Source organism: Abrus precatorius, unplaced genomic scaffold, assembly GCF_003935025.1.
Source record: "Abrus precatorius isolate BTA unplaced genomic scaffold, Abrus_2018 Scaffold1, whole genome shotgun sequence".
NCBI classification, from domain to species: Eukaryota; Viridiplantae; Streptophyta; class Magnoliopsida; order Fabales; family Fabaceae; genus Abrus; species Abrus precatorius.
In genome coordinates, this window is record NW_020874291.1 from 495,042 (window position 1) to 515,695 (window position 20,654).

General features: G+C 30.4%; 1 protein-coding gene across 1 annotated transcript; it reads right to left on the reverse strand.

The window, feature by feature from the left end:
- Nucleotides 1-506: 506 nt before the first annotated feature.
- LOC113857390 (protein CLT1, chloroplastic-like) lies at nt 507-12,802 on the reverse strand. The gene is made up of 10 exons (XM_027489219.1): nt 12,311-12,802; nt 7,276-7,421; nt 6,486-6,523; nt 5,885-6,000; nt 5,116-5,215; nt 4,995-5,030; nt 4,522-4,572; nt 4,306-4,429; nt 2,745-2,870; nt 507-879 (listed from the first exon to the last, which is right to left on the reverse strand). The coding sequence occupies exons 1-10, from the start codon at nt 12,754-12,756 to the stop codon at nt 719-721; spliced, it is 1,344 nt and encodes a 447-aa protein (XP_027345020.1). The 5' UTR covers nt 12,757-12,802; the 3' UTR covers nt 507-718.
- Nucleotides 12,803-20,654: the final 7,852 nt, after the last annotated feature.

The window sequence follows — 20,654 nt, forward strand, 5'->3', positions numbered from 1 at the left end:
ATTTCTACCTTCTACAGATATTTAAATAATAAAACATTGAATAATTATTATTATTTCATTCCATTTAACACCAATAAATGTAATCATATGTTCAGTCTTACACCACTCGTACGTGGGAATCCAACCCAACCAAGATTAATGCTTAACTTATAAATTAGTTATCAAGCATAAAATAGCTTTTTCCTTCCTTTTTTTTTGTCGTTGTTATTGCTATTATTATTACGTTTATTTTTATGAAAAATGTTAAAAACATTTCTAATTACAGTTTTTATTATTAGTTAAAATTCATTAAAAAAATATTAAAATAAGATAATCATTATATTAAGAGTCAAATCCACATAATTTTTATTATTTTTAATATATTTTAGTCAATAATAAAATTGTTTTAAAATTGCATTTAAAAAATGTATTTCTAACTGTTCTCTTATTATTATTTATGAAAACTTGCACAAAACTTGAACTAGACCTATCTATATTCTTTCTCTTTCATTTGGGGCAAGCCCAACACGATTTAACCTTCTGTATACTTTTCTTCATGGGACTAGCAACTTACTAAAGCAAAAATTACATCATTTTCACATCTCCATCTTGTGATCATCAATCAAGGAAGAGTGGACCTGAGTATTTGTTGTACCATTTGCTGTCGGGCTTGGTGCAACCCATCCCTTGGGCTTGGGGCAATGGTGTAGCTATTAAGATTCAAACCCTGCTAGCTTCTCTATGTGGAAGCTGCATTGGTGGAACCATTTGAAGGGGTCCATGCATAAATGAGTAATCCCATGACGAGAACGATGGCCCCTGCAATGAAGCCTGCTGGAAGTGAAGAGCCAACACCAAGGTATGGCAATGGCAGTGTGAACACATAGATAGCTATTGGGACTGCCACAAGCCAAATTGCATCAGGTGGGTTTAGCTCAGAATTTCCAATTAGCAAGAACTTATAATACATTATAAAATCTTTGAAAAAATGGAGGAAAATTTCATACTGTTGCAAGGTGCCAAGATTTCCTGAAACTTTTTTTCTTCAAAATATTTATGAACAAAAGGCAAGGAAAATAGCATATCATACTCGCGCACCCTTTTGTTTAACTTTCAGCATCTTTCCATTTTAATTGAAAAAATATAATACACTCCTAACTATTGACTAAAATTTATTAAAAACTACAAAAATATGAAAGACATTAATTTAGAAATGAAAATGAGTTTAACCCATATTATTTTTGTAGTTTTTAGTAAATTTTAACAATTAAGAGTGTGTTGTTAACATTTCTTTAATTAAAATGAAAAATTGTACCCCAAAGACAAATACTCAACAGTCTAACAATATATAAACTCATTCAATTTCAGGCCACTGTACTGATAAAATTAAAATATTCAGGCCACTATAGTTAAAGACTTTGATAAGTCTATCAGTTCAAAGAATCATCGACAAAAACTTATTATGACCTCCGGTAATGACAGCACTGAAAAGTGTAATTAATGAACAGGCTAAAAGACAAATGATTGCATTAATATTAAACATTGGACATGCTTGCTTGGAGCATATAAAAATTATTCTTAAGTGCATGCTCTTTGCAAATGACCTAACCCAAGTTGAGAAATCAAAAGAAAATATTAACTCTAAACTTGAACTATAAAGGAATAATTTGGAATTTAAGAATTTTCACTTGAACAAAATAAAACAAAATATGTGAATTGCAATTTTTGCAAGAAACAAGATGAAATAATACCACAGAACTCCAAGTTTAGGCACTTGGGATCAACTCTACAGAATGATGAGTGATCATACGAGAATACACAGGATAAGAAATGATTATATATGCAAGAGTATTGAAATATACCACCTATTGTGAAAAAAAAAAAATGACATGAAATCAATAGAAGTGGTTGGGACATGTGCAAAGAAGATCATTGGAGGCACTAATGAGGAGAGTCGATGACATGATTTAGTCTGATGAAAAAGTAACAAGATCCAAAAGAAGTTTAAAAGAAATTATTTTAAAAAAATTAGTGACAATATCTTATAAAGAAATGAGATTTAATGATTTTGTTAAATAAAATATCTATGAAAAAGTTAACTATTTTTTTATAATGTTAAAAGATATTTTTGAAAGTGACAGTACTTTAGACATTGAACATAATATATAGAGATATTAGGTTTTAGAATTAAAAGGGTAAAAGAGGATTGCAAAAGAATATCAACGATAAAAAATGAGAAGAATACTTATAGTTAGTTACTATCCATTTTAGCTAGTTTACTAAATAGGACATTTTTTTGTTAAATGAGTTTTTCAACCAATAAAATAAAGTTGTCAACTAGCTGAAAAGCATTACCAAACACACTATAGATCTATTCTTTCTATCAGGGATGAAGAAAAAGTAACTACTATAAGAGTTTCAAAACTACATCTAAAGTATTGTATTATCAACCATTCCTTCCGACTTTGGTAAATATTTCCATAATTGCAAACTTTCCCATGATTTCCTAATTGTAATCGGTTGCAGCTGTTCATTAGAAGCTCCTCATTCCTCCTCCACAAAAGAAGGTGATTTGCCTATATTCTCCTACAACTCTAATATTTAAAACCCGGGAAAAAAAAATGAAACAGTGAATTCCCTGATTCCCATCAGATAAGAAAAGGAAAAAGACAGAGAGATCTCCCTGATGCCTGCATATCAACAACTAATCCAGAATGTTGTAATTCTAACATCAATGAATACTTTGAGAGAAACAAATCAAATACCTGAAAATGTGGAAGCTAGACAAGAGACAACAGCTGACGAGATTTTGAGGAGATGAAGCAATGAGATATTGAAGCCCATGTTGACAATGATAAACAACAAGGGCAACAGAGGAGCTCCATCACATCCTGCAAACCAAATCTAATGCCAAATTACTTTTTGCATTTTTTTTTTTCACAAGACAAACAAAATTAGGATTTGAAACCAACATGTCCAAGCAAAGTTTACAATGTCCTTAAATTATATGGATACAATTAACATTTTAATTAGCTACCACTGTTTGCATTCAAGTTTTAGTGATGATGAAACCTAAAGCAGAGCTCCCCCTAAAGCACAGGTCCCTATCATTTTATGTCATATGTTTCCTTATTCTATGTTTGAAATCCAAATTGGTATTTTCACAACCAGTCCATATAAATAACATTCCAAAGCTGCCTGGATTTTTATAAATTACGTTGAAAAGTAGTGGAACTTTTGAAATAAAAAATGAAACACAAGGAAATGCAAAATCAAAAATAATTTGATATATTGCATTTATTTAAATGTTCCAACACTAACAAGAGTCTTTTCCGGAAAGGTGGATTTTGCTACATAGGCCAGATGATTAAAAACCAAATCTTTGCGGAGCAGCCTATCTGAATATAGTTCTTTTTAATGGTTTCAATTAGTTTTTCTTGGTCTCCTTTTATCTCTTGTTAATGGACTATTCTGCATCTGATAAACATTATTTAAGGCTTCTATATGTCTTCTAACATGGCCAAACCATCTCAACGTGCAACTCAACTGTCTATCCACAATGTGTGCTACTCCTACTTTTCCTCCAATAAATCCATTCCTGATCCTATCTTGTGCTTGTATGTCTGTTGATCCAGCCCAACATTTTCATCTCTGCAACACTTAGCTTTTACTTTACTCTCGTCATTTTACAGCCCAACATTTAGTACTTTACTCTTGTCATTTTACTGCCCAACATTTAGTCCCATGAAGCATTGTTGATTTTATGGCAATGCCATAAAAGTTTCCTTTAAAGTTTGAGCAGCATATTTGGATCACAAATAATACTGGAACCAGTCCTCCATCTCTGATATTCTATGCCATAATCTCCATTTTTCAACTGCAATTCAATGTCAGCATGCTTCTTGCTGAACTTCATTCCATGTGCTTTGTTTTATACAGAAACCATGTAATTTTAAAGCTTCTCGCCACAAATTTACCATTTATTCTCATAAAATGCATGTATTCTAACACAACTCTAGGTTTGGTTTAAAATATTTGAAGGAAAAAAAATGACCATTTAGCTTAGTGAAAGTTTGATTTTCTTTTCTTATTTGGGGTATGCTCATGATAGAGGATATGCTCTCATCCGGCCATTGTATGTTATGTACATGAAATTTTAAGTGTAAATCAATCTTGCCTAGTGACTTGCAGATAGATCTAGGTCATAAATGATCTTTGATGAACTTGATACTAAGATAGATAACACATTTGATGACTTAACAACAATTTTTGGTGATCGTCTTCTATAAGAAATGACAATATGGAAAAGAAAAGACAGCTGCTTACCTCTTGACAGCGTCCCAACATTCAGAAAGCAGGCTGCACCATCTTTAAGATAGGTTGGTAGTTGACCAAAGGGGATGCCCCATAATTTTGATAAGAAGGGGATGAGGAGGCATATAAATAGTGCCTACACTAAATATATATTTATGCATTTAGCATTCATTTTTAATTATACTGTAAAATCAAAGATGAAAAATTTAATGACAGAATGCAGCCTACTTGGAATGCAGATCCGAAGGAATTGACAACAAACAGATCCAAAGAACCTCCCTGTTTCAGATAATATTGAATATTGATTATATTACAGTATCATCGGAAAGTATAAACTACAACACTTAGCCAATTTAACTAGTTTAGCCATACAAAATAGCATGGTTTTCAATTTAAAACCTTGAATGATAAAAGAATTTATAATTTAACTTGACAATATAAACTATCAAGCATGAGTATAGAAGGTGACTTGTGTGAAACTTTAAAAATGAAACCAATAATTTGCATTCATTTTTGTTAAGGCTCTACTTCAATTTAGTAACATCATTCCTTCTATTTTGAAGTTTGAAGCAGACATGTCACCAAGTGCACCAGAAATGAAATCTTTTCATTAGTCTCAAATGGCCTATGCTATGACCTTCCATTTCCAAAGTCATAATTTAGTCAATACAAGGACTGAAAAAATTAATCACTGTACACACCTTCAGTTTTCGGCTTGCATTCAAAAAGATTACTTCCTACAAAATAAGAAAGACCATGAGTCACTATAGAGAAACAGTTTGAGACCAAGGAAATGCAACATTCATTAAAATAGTAAACCACCTTCAGAACCGTATCAGCTGCTTGGAATAAAAATGAAACTATCATTAAAAGACTCCAAAATATACCAGCTTCCTTCAATGAATGCCCCGCACCAGATCCACTACATTAAGTAAACAGAGGAGAAAAATCAGACTGCCTCAAGTATAACAAACAAACTTTATCTCATTTGTATGCATGACACTGATTACAGCTTTGTTACAAATTGCAACATATACTTTTGTTATAAGATGTTATATAAATGTTCTAAAGAATAAAATTTATTCAAAAGTTTTACTGTATGCCAAAGAACAAAATTCTATCACTATAATTTATAATACTCAATAAAAATTTTTTGCAGACTTCACTTTTAAGACCATATAGAAGTCTATGAACTTGTGGAGTCACTTAAAGATTAACACTTGCAATAAATTTGACTTTGCTGTCTAGCATGAAATCTGCCAATAAAATATGAAAGCATTAAATAAGTCTTTTACTTTACTAATCGACATCCTCAAACTTATGTTAAAAGCAGGGCAGAAAGAGAGGGTGAATTAACATGGATGCTAAACAGCTATACAAGTGATGAAAACTCACTTAAATCAATTTGACCAAACAAAACCATAAAGCAACTAATACTTGTTTCAAAATGTTCGTGAACTTCCAGATTTATTTGTTGATCCATAGTCAATATCATTATAGACCATGTTCTTTCGCCTATAGGCCCATGGTTCATGAGTGAGGTTTTCGTGTCAACATAACCTAGCATCCACAAAAATTAACATAGACTGACCTTGCTACAGTAATAATTACACCAATAGCCACAAGAAGGCATCCAAGTAGTTGGTTGACTTTATATCGCCTCCCAAGAAAAATAATTGAAAGGAGAATTTGCCACACAAGAAAAGCCTACAAAAGAGGAGGTTAAGTTGACTATCCACCTTTAGTTTGCCTTTACATGAAATCTATGCAAGTTACATATAGAAGCTAATAAATCTGTAGTAACTAAGCTAAGTTGGCTTAGAACTTAAGATCTATAAACCAAATTTTAAATTTTGACAAACTTTCACAATGGTCGTCTTCAGTCACCATGTTTTTGAGGGAAGTGTTTTTCACCTGTACAACCTAACCAGCAATCAAGCAGGACACATCCAAGGGCATGGGTCTTGCTTCTTTGGGTGCTAAGTACTGAATGGTCAACCTCTAAAAATATATGAACTAGTAAAATTTACAAAGTCATACTACTTACATTCACCTTCTTAATTCCTTTCCATTCATATCTAATCTCTGTGAATAACTGAAATTTATTTCATTATAGCGCTACAATGAAAATGCAGCTGTAACAGAACTTAACAATAAATGGATGAGAGCAATTGACTGCTATTGACTTTTACCTGAGACAAAATTGGAATTGATGCTCCAGATAGCATTGCTGATACAACAAAGAGGGGAGACAAACAATTAAATGAAATTCAAACATGAACATTTTTATAAACTAACCAAAATTGTACAACTCGGATATTATAATATTCCTATCTCCGGCAATATTTGACATATGGAAGAGGTAGCACTGGCAGTCAAAGATCCATCACAAATTAGAGTTAAAGGAAAAAATATAAATGTTTATAAAAATGAAAATAAGAATCTTCAAAATCTATTCCATCTAATATTAACAATTATGTTTAATTCATCCAGAAAAACTGAAATTGGTATAACTAAAACCCCATAAAACATTTGTTTTATAAGCAAGACTACTGATAATAGAGATGTATTTTACACTATACACTGTCAGTTCTGAGAAAAAAAAATTGTTGTTAAAAATCATAATATTTAATATATTCTACTAACTGGAGTTGCGATATGAGTTGGTTCAATCTAAAATAAATGGTTATTGTCAACATTTCAATATCCCTGCATTTTTTTTTTTTTTCATGCTTCTATTCTATAGTTTACAAAGCATACTTTTTCGACCCACCTTGTAATTGGTCATTTATTAAACAAGTCAAAGCATTTTTTATAAAGTGATCAATTTACAAGGAGAATACTTAAATTTTTTTTTGAAAAATTGACCTATCACGAGAAGTATAGACCAATCAGAAAATGTAGCACAGAAGTACTTTAATTATGTGGAGAAGACAGAAGTATTTGACATGAAACATACAAATATTTTAGGACAAGCATTACCTCCTGCTGCCATTCCTGTGGCAGCACCCAGTGCCTCCAAGAGACCAACAACTAAAAATGGAGTTTTTGGCATGGATAACATCTCATCAGTGACAATGCCCGCATGGTACCGGATATACAAAATAGAAAAGTATACAACTACATATCTGAAAGAAAGAAAATATCACTAGAGTTAGTTATATTAACTCTGTAAACATAACAACCTCCAAAAGGAAGATGAGGAAACTCTTGCAGATCACAGACCGCATTTTATACTACTCATCAGGGTTAAAACATTTGAGTAACTTCTTTTCAAACTTAAAGGATTGCTTGGTTTCAGGTTATTGCCAAATAAATTAAATAAATAAGTGGAAGGAATATAAATATTATCTTATAACAGGCATCAAACTGATCAAAGGCATTCAGTTTTTTAAAAAGAAAAAGAAAATTGTGGCTACTTTTCTACTGTAGAACCCTGTCCATCAATTATAAATTCTCAAAAAGGTCAGGTTTTCACAAACACTCGTGCTGGTTACTTCTTCACTAACACACTTTCTCCATATTCCAAAGAAAGAACATTTTCCCTAAAGTTGTTGCTTGTTACATTTTTATCAAACAACAGAAATTACTGAATTACACCCAATATAAAAGCAAATTCCACCATCAAACTCCCTTTTCTAGCAAACATTCAGCACTGGAGAATAAAAATTACCACTCAAGATTAAGAGATTCACCCAAAAGTAGAAAAGCAAGAAGCAGAGAGCTATAAACATCATCAGATAACACTTGAACCCACACAGAGAGGTTCAGGTGGAACCCACCAAAGTGTTAATTGTGAAACAATACATAAACCAATACCCACACAAAAAACAGTTTTTCTAACAAGTACCCAAAAACAAAAGAAATCAATAAATAGTAAGTTTTGAAAATTGTAGTATTTAATATTATAAATGCATTGAATCTTGTGATATCTTGTAATAGTAAGTTTTTATTAGAAAACAAAGCATTGATTACACTTCTATATCTCTAATATAATAAAGGAAAATGGCTTCTAGGGTTTCTACAGAGGTGCAGGTGCTTGCAAGAACTACCACAAAGGAGAAGGAGGACTTAATCTATCAGAGTATTAAAAAAGTTCAATCCATATGGAATTGGAAACAATACTGCAGAAAAATGAGTGAGGAGATTGGGGAGCTTTCTATTCCATAAGAACTACTAGATATGATCTATTATAAGGATTTCTTGTAGCACATGGTTGGTGAGGAAACAAATTAGATTAACAGTTTTGACAATTGGGATGATCTATTAGAAAACTGATGATACTGAGATGAACCTGTGGAATAAATAAGTAGTAGCAAACCCTTCAATCCTTGCCCTGAGATTCATGTCACTGATGAAGAACTAGAAGAGTGAAGTCGACCTTGGAGGAATGTGCTGATTGTGAAGCTACTAGGGAAAAAAGTTAGTCTGCAGTTCTTGAAGAGCAGACTTCACAAAAAGTGGGCAATAAAATGTGCAATTAAAATTATTGATACGCCCCAAGATTACATCTTGGATCGTTTCTCAATGGCAGGGGACTATTGTCATGGTCTATATAAAGGCCCATGGATGGGCAGATTATTATTTAACAGTGCAATGATGGCAACCATTCTTCTTGGATTAAGAACATATAGTAAAGCGTTTGACATGTTGGATTTGCATTCCAAATTTAAACTTTGAACTTTATAATAAGAAGTTTCTATGGCATATTGGATCAAAAGTTGGAACTATGTTAAAGGTAGATAAACTGACATTAGTACAATCATGAGGCCGCTTGAACATATTTGTGTGGAGGTTGACCTTTTATGAGCAGTTAGTGCCTTCAGTGCAAGTCAGAGGTAGAACTCTAAATCTCCAGTATGAAGGTCTACATCTCATCTATTTCAATTGTAGAAATTGGAGAATATGGCCATGCGATTGAAAATTGCCATGAAAATCGATGGACATGATGGACATAATCGATGGACATGACAATCAATACCAAGGGTAGCTATGGAGGCAAACAATGCTGGAAGGCTTAAGGCTAATGTCAGTCATGACCAACCAGCAACCCTAATCCTTGATAGTGAGCAAAATACATGGGATGTAACTAGCCAAAAGACAGGAGGGGAATCTACTTTTGGACCCTAGATGTTGGCCAAAAAAGGGCAAAGAAGGAAGGATGTGGTTAAGGATACAAATGGAGCCTTATGCAATAGGAAGGTAACAAGCCAAACTGAAAAAGGAAGCTAATCTCTTGTTTTGATATTCAAGCAGACAAACAGGAGGAAGCTGTGACTGAGGTGCAAGAGGTAATTAAGAAGTACAGGCCCCAACTGGAGCTATGGTGGTGAGCAAATGACATGAAATAAGAATTAAGAACACACGTGGTGAAAAATATCCTCAACGAAGCACACATGATAATTATTACAAGCATAGTGGCAGCCAAAATGTTGGTCATAAGGTGTCAATGCGCAAAGAACCTAAGAATAAGCATGAAGGGAAATTAAAAGCAGGACAATACCATAAAAATGAAGTGCAAGAAAGTTATTACTACAGAGAGGAGCCACGATATTGATGAAAGCCTAATCATGCAAACCATGCAGCGTACTTACAAAAAGTATGAGAAAGAAGTAGTATGGAATTTCTGCATAGAACATTACACCAAGATTTCATCACCCAATGTGTAAGGGGCTATGACAAATGACAGGGCTCCAAATGAGATTCCATCAGCACCATCGGCTAAAACTACTCATTTCATCAAAGGAGAAAATAAAGCGCACGCCATGGTACTGAGATGGATGCGCCCTTAATGAAGATAGATAATGGGGTCTTTGTAGCCCACTAATTATCCCAGAAGTCTTAATGAATATTTTCTGTTGGAATTGTTGCAGTACCCTTGGTGAGGTGTTTGCAGGTGTTATATAGGCTGTTCGTTGAATGTATAGTACTATTTTCATTATCTTGATGGAAACTCCTGCAAGTGGCAACAAGCCAACCATGTGATTGGTAGATTTGGCTTGCAAAGTAAAGTGATTGTTGATGCAGAATGACATGGTGGGGTATTTGGTGTGCATGGGATGATGGTTTGTGGAATGTTGAGGATACACAAACCTCATTTCAATTTATGCCTATGAAATATGCGTTTGACAATGAAAGAAAATGGGCATGAACAGTAGCGTATGATAGTTGTCAGTGACATTATGTTCGTCGACAAGATCTTTGGGATGGACTTTGTGATATTCACATTAACTCCTCTGAGCCTTGGATTGTTTAAAATGCCATGCAGCTAAGGCCTATCTCTGTGCAATGTCTCATATAAGACAATCACAAAGATAATAGCAAGTCGCCTTTGAACTCTTATAGAGAATCTTGTCAGCCCAGTGCATTGTAGCTTTGTGCCAAACCATCATAGTAATGATAACATCATAATCACTCAAGAAGTAATCCGTACAATGCACTCTAAAAAAAGTAGAAAGGGATTAACGGCTATTAAAATTGACTTGGAAAAGGCCTATGACAGGATTAAGTGGCCATTTGTGCAGGATACTCTTACAGCATTGGATTTCCTCAAAAATTAATTAAGTTTATTGGGTGGTGAATTTCCTCCCCAACTATGAAGATCCTTTAGAATGGTGAAGCATTGGACTCGTTCTCTTCCAGCAGAGGTAATCAGCAAGAAAACCCAATTTCATCATATATATTTGTATTATGTATGGAGCAGTTAACACATCTTATCAATGTAGCAGTTAAGAGAAGAGCCTGGAGACTTATTAGCTTGAGTCAAGATGGTCCAAAAGTTTCACATTTAGCTTTTGCAGATGATTTGATTCTATTTGCAGAAGCTCGTATAGATCAAGCTGCAGTGATCAAAGGATGCTTGGATATATTCTGCCAAAGCTCAAGGCAAAAGGTTACCAACGAGAAGACTCCAATTTATTTTTCTAGAAATGTTCATTGGAGAGTAAGAGATCAGTTAAGCCACGAGTTTGGCTTTCAACGCAATGCTAACATTGGAAAATATCCTGGGATCCCCCTCCAACATTATCGCATAAGTCATCAGACCCTCAAATATGTTATTATCTTTTTAGTATTGTTCTAGCTTTTTTGTCTTCGCCTTTCTTTAATACTTGTCTTCGAATATTATTCCTAAAGGATTTGGTTTGTAATTCTTTAGGCTGAAGCCCCTTTTTTTTACCAATAAAAAAATAATTATGCAAAAATGTTAATGGCAAATGTTGATTAGAAACGAAACTATTTATTATCTTCAAAACATGAATGTATAATAAATGTCATGGTTTTTGACAAAAATATACTATTTATAAGAGCTTAAACTCAGTCTAAAGATTAAAGTTGACAAAATTATATAATAAATATTTTCTTTTTTAATATTTGTTAGCCATAGTCTTAACTCTTAACAACTCAGGTTAATACTTTTCTAATAATAATAATTCCCCAAATAATTAAGGCTTACTAAAGTCTTTTATCTCTAAATTTAGATCATTTCATTTAATTTCTCATATTTAATTTATTTCAAACAAGCATTTTATAAAAGAAAAATTCTTTATCAAATAATTGTTCTGTAATTTTTGTTGCTCATTTGATTCGATGAAATATTCTGAGTTTTCTTTTTAGTCTCTTTAAATATCACGAATATCTTTTTTATTTAATCTTATCTAAAAGAATCAAATGTGATATTGAAAAGTAATAAATAAAAAATGAAAAAAGAAGAAGAAAGAATCCGTTTGATATCAATACAATATTTGACTGAAGACTTATTTAAAAAAAATTAAAATGAGCTATCAAACCTAAATGCAACTTTTTTAAATCCAAAATTTAATCAAGCCTTCAATTAATATAAATAAAAATATTTAACATCTGCAATTATCAAATAAATATCTAACATCTTCTCATAAATATTCAAACAGGTAAGCAAAATTGTGCCAAAAAAACACATACATGAAACGAAATTCAAGCTCAGGATTCATCTTTACAACGAGAACAAAGCAAAACTGAAAGATTAAACAAAACGAATTACCCGAAAGTAGCTAGTTGAGCAAGGAAGAAAGGGTAGTTCTTCAGAGGAACCAATGCAAGCTTATACAGTACTCTGTTCCCGACGCCCATCACCACCGTCAGCCCGGCAGCCACCGCCACCTCCGCCGCCCGATTCACGCTTTTACGCCCATTCTCCCCTGCCAATTCCCCGACCGCACACGAGCACGGCCCCGCCTTCTTGGCCTCTTCCTTCACGCCGGATCTCTCCCACACGCCGCCATGTTCCTGCCCCGGCGGCGGCAGTCGCAGCGCGATTCCCCGTCGCTCTGACCGAAAACCGTATCGCACCATGCAAATCGCGGTGGTTCTCGCCGGACGACTGAGACGGAGACCACCATAGGCCAAGGCGGTGGCGGTGGCGCCGGCGGGAAACCGCCGGGAGAGGGACGTCATGATTGGGTAACAATTTGCACGGGAATTTAACATTGAATCGTAGAGAGAAAAAGAAGAGTGAGATTTGAGAGTGAGTCACATGGCACACGTTAATGTGTACGTCGAGAAGAAGAAAGAGAAGCAATGGAAATTTTGAGTGTGTGAGACAGCAAGGCTCAACTCAGCTGTGACAAAACTTACATGTAAGTATTCATTAACAATATTCTTATTGTTTAAATTATAGTATTAATTTTTATATGGGTTCATAATATATATTTTTTTAATTTTCTTATTTAAGAAACTTTTATTTTTAATTATATAATTTTTAAAAATTCATTAAATGTGTCAATTTTTATATTACTTTAAGGTAAAATCAATTCACAATGATATATATAGTTGTTTAACTTAGTTTTTTATATAAGTAATTGTTTATGCTGTAATAGTAATTGTTTAAGTTAATTTATTATTAAAAATTGACGACCTGTAATTTTAAATAAATTTTTTTATTTAAGTAACTATTGTTTAAACTAAAAGGTAAAAAACCAAAATGAGACTTTTAACGTGTTTTAAAAAAAATAAAAAAATTCAGAATTGAAGCAAAAGAAATCTTTGAGTACGCTGACATACATTTGATGTTCAAATTTTAAAGAGCAAATTTCTTTTATCAATAATGTTAGTTTTTTAAAAACAAAAACGTTAAAGATAATTAAAAAAAATCACTATTAAAATTAGTACATTTTTAATGTTTTCCTAAAAGTAATTAAAATAAATGTATCACTATTTTATTTATTATAAATATTTTATTATTATGTAAAAATTAAAATTAAAATAAAAATTTTAAAAATTAAAACAATTGATTCTTTTCTATAGATTTGTCTGATTGGATTTTTCAAAATTTGTCTAATCCCTACCTTAGTCATTTTAATAATTGGTAGGGACTTTTTGGTTTTATTACTTAGCATCCTTGGAAAAATAAAAATGATTTTGTTTTTAATAATAACTCTATCCAACTCTCTGTTTTAATCCAAAAAATTATTTGTGAAGCTAAGTTTTCTGATTTGTATTGCAGGAATGATCAGTTTTCTATCTCTAGATTTGCTAAGGATTGCCCTAGGATCAGATGGGTCTCTCCTCCTAAGAGTCAGCTGAAACTTATTAATTCTGATGCAGCTATGTATGGCAACTTGGAAACTGCTGCCTGCGGTGGAGTTCTCCGTGATTGGAAGGGTAATTTTGTGACTGGATTCTATTACTCTTCCCTAGAAGCTGAGTTATGGAACATTTTTTATGGCATTCAACTCCTTCAGATTTCTAGCCAGTCTGTTTGGTGGATTGAATCATACTCTCGTGAGGCTATTCAACACCACTCTCATCTTTTATATCATATTATTTATAAAATTAGGGATAGTATTAAGCTTGTGAAATCTGTTAGGTTAAGCCATATTTTCAGGGAAGCTAATCGATGTGCGGATAGGCTAGCCAAAATTGGTCTAGAGTCGTTTTCTTCTTTTATTAAATTAGATCAAGCTCCTCCTGACTTGCTCCCTTTTTTAGTTCTGGACCAATGTGACTCTTAGCTGCTTAGGCTCTCTCCTTATTCAGTTGTTCTGGTTGAGCTCTTAAACCCTTTTCTTAACAAAAATAAAAATAAAAATAAAACAAATGTATCACTATTTTATTTATTATAAATATTTTATTATTATGTATAAATTAAAATTAAATTAAAATTTTAAATGATACAACTTTAATATATATATATATATATATATAATTTAGTATTCATTAACTTTTAAACATTTATATTATTTAATAATTTTTTATGATATGTCAAATTAATTAATTCATTTAAAAGTTCATATCAAATAGATTCAACTTAATAAATTTTTATATAAAAATAAAATTTATAAATACTTTATTGCATTATTTTATTTTAATGATATAATATTTTTAATACGTAAGTAAATATCAAATTTTAGATGATATATGTTTAAATTTTGTGAAATTTATTATACATGATTATGAAAAATATATAAAAATTTAAATTTAAAATAAAATAAATATCAAACTTTATATATGTTTTCTCTCTATCTCAAAATATATCATTTTTTAATACATAAATTGCTTTAGGATATTTAGAGTTGAAATTCGTAGATAAGTCGCATCACACTTATACAACTTATTAACTAGCATAGATGTGCGTGCATTGAGTAAGGGCATGTTCATTCATAAGACTCTCTTCTTTAGTATAAACCACCTAGATTGAGTTTTTCTAGCAACTAAAATTTTCCTAGGATTCAAAAATATAAACCAAAAAGCCAAAGCAAAACTCAATGTAAATGATGGTCAAAATGTGCACCTCATTCATGAAAGTGAGAAAGGATAAATAATAATAATAACCTTAAGGAATGATGATAAAAAAAAAAATAGTGTAGAAACTAAGGAAGGGGAGAAAAAATGAGAAATAATGAACGGAAAATCATTCCCTCACTCTTTTGAAAAGTGAAAATGTCACTTGAACCTGCCTCATGCTTACCATTAATCACAAGCATGCTCAATTCAAAAGGTTTCCTTCCAAATTTTTTTATATTTATTTTTTATCATTATTACATTCTATTTTTAATATATATATTTTTTTGTCATGGTCATGCTATAAGTTAGCACAGCTCAATCCTTTCTTTCTAATAGACACAGTCGTGCTAAAGATCAACATAGCCCAGCTAGAGTCCATTTAATCTAGCATGCCTATGTTGAAGGGCATGCCCTATACAGAGGCGTAGTCCTTCCTCTCTGATTGGCAAGCTGGTCATGCTCTTGGACAAACACTATTTAAGCTACCACAATACATGCTCACATAATTTTATTCTATATCTAAGGCTTGCTCAGTTAGAAGCACACCCTATGCTAAATTTTGGACGATCACGGGTATACCTCTTTTAAAACTCAATTTGATTTTATAATGTTGATGTTATTTATTAGTTATAATTGTTCATTTGATATTGTGAATTTTAAAGTCAGCACTCGATGGTAAATCTTAGTTTGTCATTTAAAAAGGTGATAGTAACATTAATCATTTAATGAAACTAAGAGGTAATCAATATTTAGGAGTTAATAGGATCAATTTATCAAAAATACCCTCAACACAAAACAAACATAAAATGAACGATAAAACACATCAACCATTTTGACTTGAAGATGCAATTGTTAAGGCTGGATATAATCGTCTAGTGTGGCTCACTTGCCTACATAGTTAACAACGTTTTGGTTAATTAAGTTCTACAACATCCATTTCATTTCTTCGTCTAGTTGACATTGAACGCCCCTCACTCTGTCTTGGTGCTAAAGGAGGAGCACGACTTGTGTTCATCACAATCATACCTGTAGTTGTGCATAAGTCACACCAACCTTATGCAACTTATGCATAGAACATAAGTTGCACCACCCTAATGCGACTTACAAATAAGCTTTCATGTGCTTATTCATAGAACGAAATATGTTTGTTCATAATATTACTCATCCAATCCTATCCAAATTAGACTTGGAGAGATGTTATATCTATATATGTCCATCTTGGATGAGGTGTTAGGAGCAACACTAGTGAAGGGAACTCCCAATGGTAAAAAAACTAGTATATTTTTTGAGTAACGCATTCTATAGACTAGAACAAAGATACAAGAACATAAAAGAAAGGAACTCCCGCTTTCATCATTGTAACTTCACTTCCAGGCACACCCCTCATGGTGCGGACTAACGTTCCTCTGAGATCAGTGTTTGTTTGGTGGACAAGTGTACTCGTCGAGAAGTAATAAATGGTTCTTAAATTAAGTTCCCGAATTATCGTCCCAAAAGGATTGTTTTTTAATTACTAAGAATTTTCTAATTCAATTATTTGAGTTTCAAAGATATGATATTAATTAAAACAAGAATTTATAAAATTAATTATAGAATTAAGCGCAAGAATTATAATACACGTCTTGGTTGAACTTATCATAGAAGAACTTAGAGCATATGGGTTTTCTCATTCAATCCTTTATATTATTTTTTTGTTTAATTCAAAGTTTGATTTCCTTGAAATTTTCAATCATTCATACATTTACAAATAATATTCAATAGTCATGTAATATTAATATTCTTTTCTCTAAACTAACATTCTAATGGTTATGCAAGATATTAATTTAAGAAAGTATAAAGTACCTATAAACTTATTAATTTAATAACGATTGAAAGAAAAGATTGGTTTGGTCCACTCAATCCTTTGTCTTGTTTTATCCTATAGATTCATTAACTAATCAAGGTACAGTCACCTGACAATATAATTAATTAGGATTATAATTATGTACAATAAGATAAAAGCTAATCATGAGCAGAAACCAAATACATATTCAAATTTTAAAATCCCGTAAATTCATGAGTAATAGTTCTCATAGGCATAGCTATGGACTTAGTTACTCATGCTAAAGGAAAGAATTAAAATAATCATGAACAAAGTCATAGAGAAAAGCAAACTATAATGAGATAAATTTTCGGTCTTCAAGTACGATCGCTTGAAACTTCAAGTCCCAACAAGAGTATATCAAAGATCCCATGCAAGAGAGACAAAATGTCCAATTGAATGCCTGAGGTCTCACTTTTATAGGGTTTAAAAACTCTAAAAGCTCTTTATAATTAGGTTTCCTACAGATGAGTATGGTCATGCTTAAACTTGATACATGAGCTTGCTGGTCAATATGCACAGTCGTACATGTGTTTGAAGCATCTCTGTGCTTGATGATATGGTTTATGCCTGCTAACTGCTGCGAAGCTCTATTTTGCAATCAATTTAAGCCTAAAACACGTCTTAAACTCAATTGTGGCCTTTTTATACTAAACTACATAATATACAAAATAAATCAGTATAAAATTTAAATAAAATAAAAGTCAAATATTAATATATGAGTTGTAAAAGATGGCCTAATTATAAACTTATCAATAATAGATATAATAACACTGTAAATGTCTCATGTGAAGAATGTTTTTTTAGGTACTTAAAAATTGATGAAACAATTAAGGACTGAATTATAATTAAGTAAAGCCAAACAAGTTTGTAAAATAATTTACTATTTGATGGTTATATCAATATGTTTAGGGTTTAGTTCAATATGTTACCAATATGTCCTTGTTCAACTCTTTTTCTTTCTTTTGTTTGTTTGTTTAGTCTTATAAATATGTAATTTATAAAAGCCAAATTTATGGGATTAATAGAAAGAAGAATGATTATAAATCAACTAAAAAATGTAATACATGAGCATTTTAAGTACGTGAAGTCATAATTAAGTATTATGTATAATAAAAATAACATAAGAACCAAATATAAGCAACAATGGTAGCAACCCTTTCTGCACTGTAGTCTGCCGAAGAAGCCTAGAATTAGAGTTGGGTAGATATGAATTTGGTTCAATACAAGCTTCATTTTCTGGAATAAAAGAGAGAGACATATATACATACATGTATAGAAAATGTAAAATATTTGATAGGATCCGTTTCGGAAACGTGGAATGTAAGATAAATTTGACTTTTTTGTTTAAATATTGTAAATTTAAAAACAATTTCTTAAAGTATAGATTTTTTAAAATTATTTCTCTGTTTGAGTGATTTGGTTGATGTGGCATGCTATTTCGTCAAAATGGTTGGCAAAAATATTATTATTTTTTTAAAAAATAACAAATTTTGCTACCTAAAGTGCGAAATAATCAGATCATGATACGTGTAACTGAAAAGTTTCGCAATATTTATAGCAAAATTAATAAATAGTTTCGCAATAAAAAGTAAGAAACTTGTAGATGGTGACATGTGTCACGATCTTAATGAATTTCGCCATAAAAAGTGAGAAACTCTTAGATGGTGACACGTGTCACGATCCTAGTGAATTTCGCCATAAAAATTACACAACTTATAGAAAGCTGACAAATGTCACAATTTTAACCCATTACTCAAATTAAATATAAATTATTTTAATTTATTATAAAATTATAATCACATCATAATTAAATAAAATTAACTAACATTATACTTGAAAATATGTTTTTTATTTACATACTATTTTCAATTACATCTTAATTTAAAAAATTAAAATTATTAACATAATTAAGCATATTAATTTTTATTAGTAGATATTCATTACAATTATATTAAAATTTAAAAAATATATTACTAATATACAAGAAAATATTTTTAATATTTACATACAAATTATTATTATTTTAGTAATTTAATTGTTATTTTAAATGTGATCTTGTATATAAAAATAAATTAGATTTTGTTTGATTATATTATTAAAATTAATAAAAATAAATTATGTATTGTGATTATGTTAGTAATTTTTATATAAATATAAAAAATATTTTCTGGTATTATGTTAGTAATTTATTTATTTTAATTTCACTGTAATTATAATTAGTATCTACTAATAAAAACTGTTATGCTTAATTATGTTAGTAATTTTATTTTTTAATTAAGATATAATTTAAATTTGTATGTAAATAAAAAAATATTTTATATTATTATGTTAGTTATTTTATTTTTATAAAGAGAGAGAATTGTAAAAAATTTGGCTTGATAAAACATAAATTTGTCTTTAAACACGTTTCAAGTAAGAATATTATTATTACTTAATTTTGAGGAATTGTAAAAAAAGATGTAAAAAAATTGATTTTGAGGAATTTTTTTTAGATTTTTCTTTAATTTTTTTTATGAAATTTGATATATTTATCTGTGGGTTTTGAGTATAATATAATTTAATGCATTCAATTTATAATGACTAATTTTAGATAGAAAAAATAATAAAAAATAAATTACTAAACGTGTATAAGAAAATCCTGCCTCCTCTCTATATATATATAAAGAGAGAGAATTGTAAAAAATTTGGCTCGATAAAACATAAATTTGTTTTTACTAAACTAGTAAACACGTTTCAAGTAAGAATATTATTATTACTTAATTTTGAGGAATTGTAAAAAAAGATGTAAAAAACATGATTTTGAGGAAAAAAAATTAGATTTTTCTTTAATTTTTTTTTTTTTATGAAATTTGATATCTTCATCTGTGGGTTTTGAGTATAATATAATTTAATGCATTCAATTTATAATGACTAATTTTAGATAGAAAAAATAATAAAAAATAAATTACTAAATTTAAAAATTAAAAATCTTAAATAACTTTAGAAATATTTTATAATATACATAATTTAAATTAAAGAGAGTAAAACTATAATTCAATGTAATGTTTAATACATGAAATCAGTACTGAACTAAAAATAATAGTTATTGAAAGTTGTGAAGAAGCACATCTCTCCTTACGTATGGCTGAATTAAAGAATAAGTGTGTTGTTAGGCCTCCAGTTGAAACAACATAAAAATAATTATTATTTTTAGTTAAAATACATTGATAGTGTAGTGATTTTTTACATTGTCATCCAATTATAAAATTATATTATTCTAATTGATTGACGGTATAAAAGTTCTTATATGGACAGTGTATCAAAATTAATCACTTTTGTAAATTCATTAAAATTTAGAAATATAAAAATATTGTATTTTCAAATAATTTAAAATAAAATATACTAAAAATATGTTCTTAGTCAAAAATAAATATTATGTTATTATGAAATATACATGGATAAAATATTTAAAATATTCTGAAAATAAATAATGTAAATCAATTTATGATTTGATATTATGAATTAAATTTCAAATTTATGCATTGTAAGTTTTAGATATAAAAATTTTTGGCATTAAAAATTAGATAAATTAATATTAATAAAATTAATAATTTGTATATAAATTTAAGAAATATTGGCATTAAAAATTATTATTATTATTATTCAACCTTCACTTTAATTCTTTTTCCTTTTATTTTATCTATCTGTATAAATATTTTCACAATTTTATATTTTTCTTTACCTGAAATGCCATGAGATC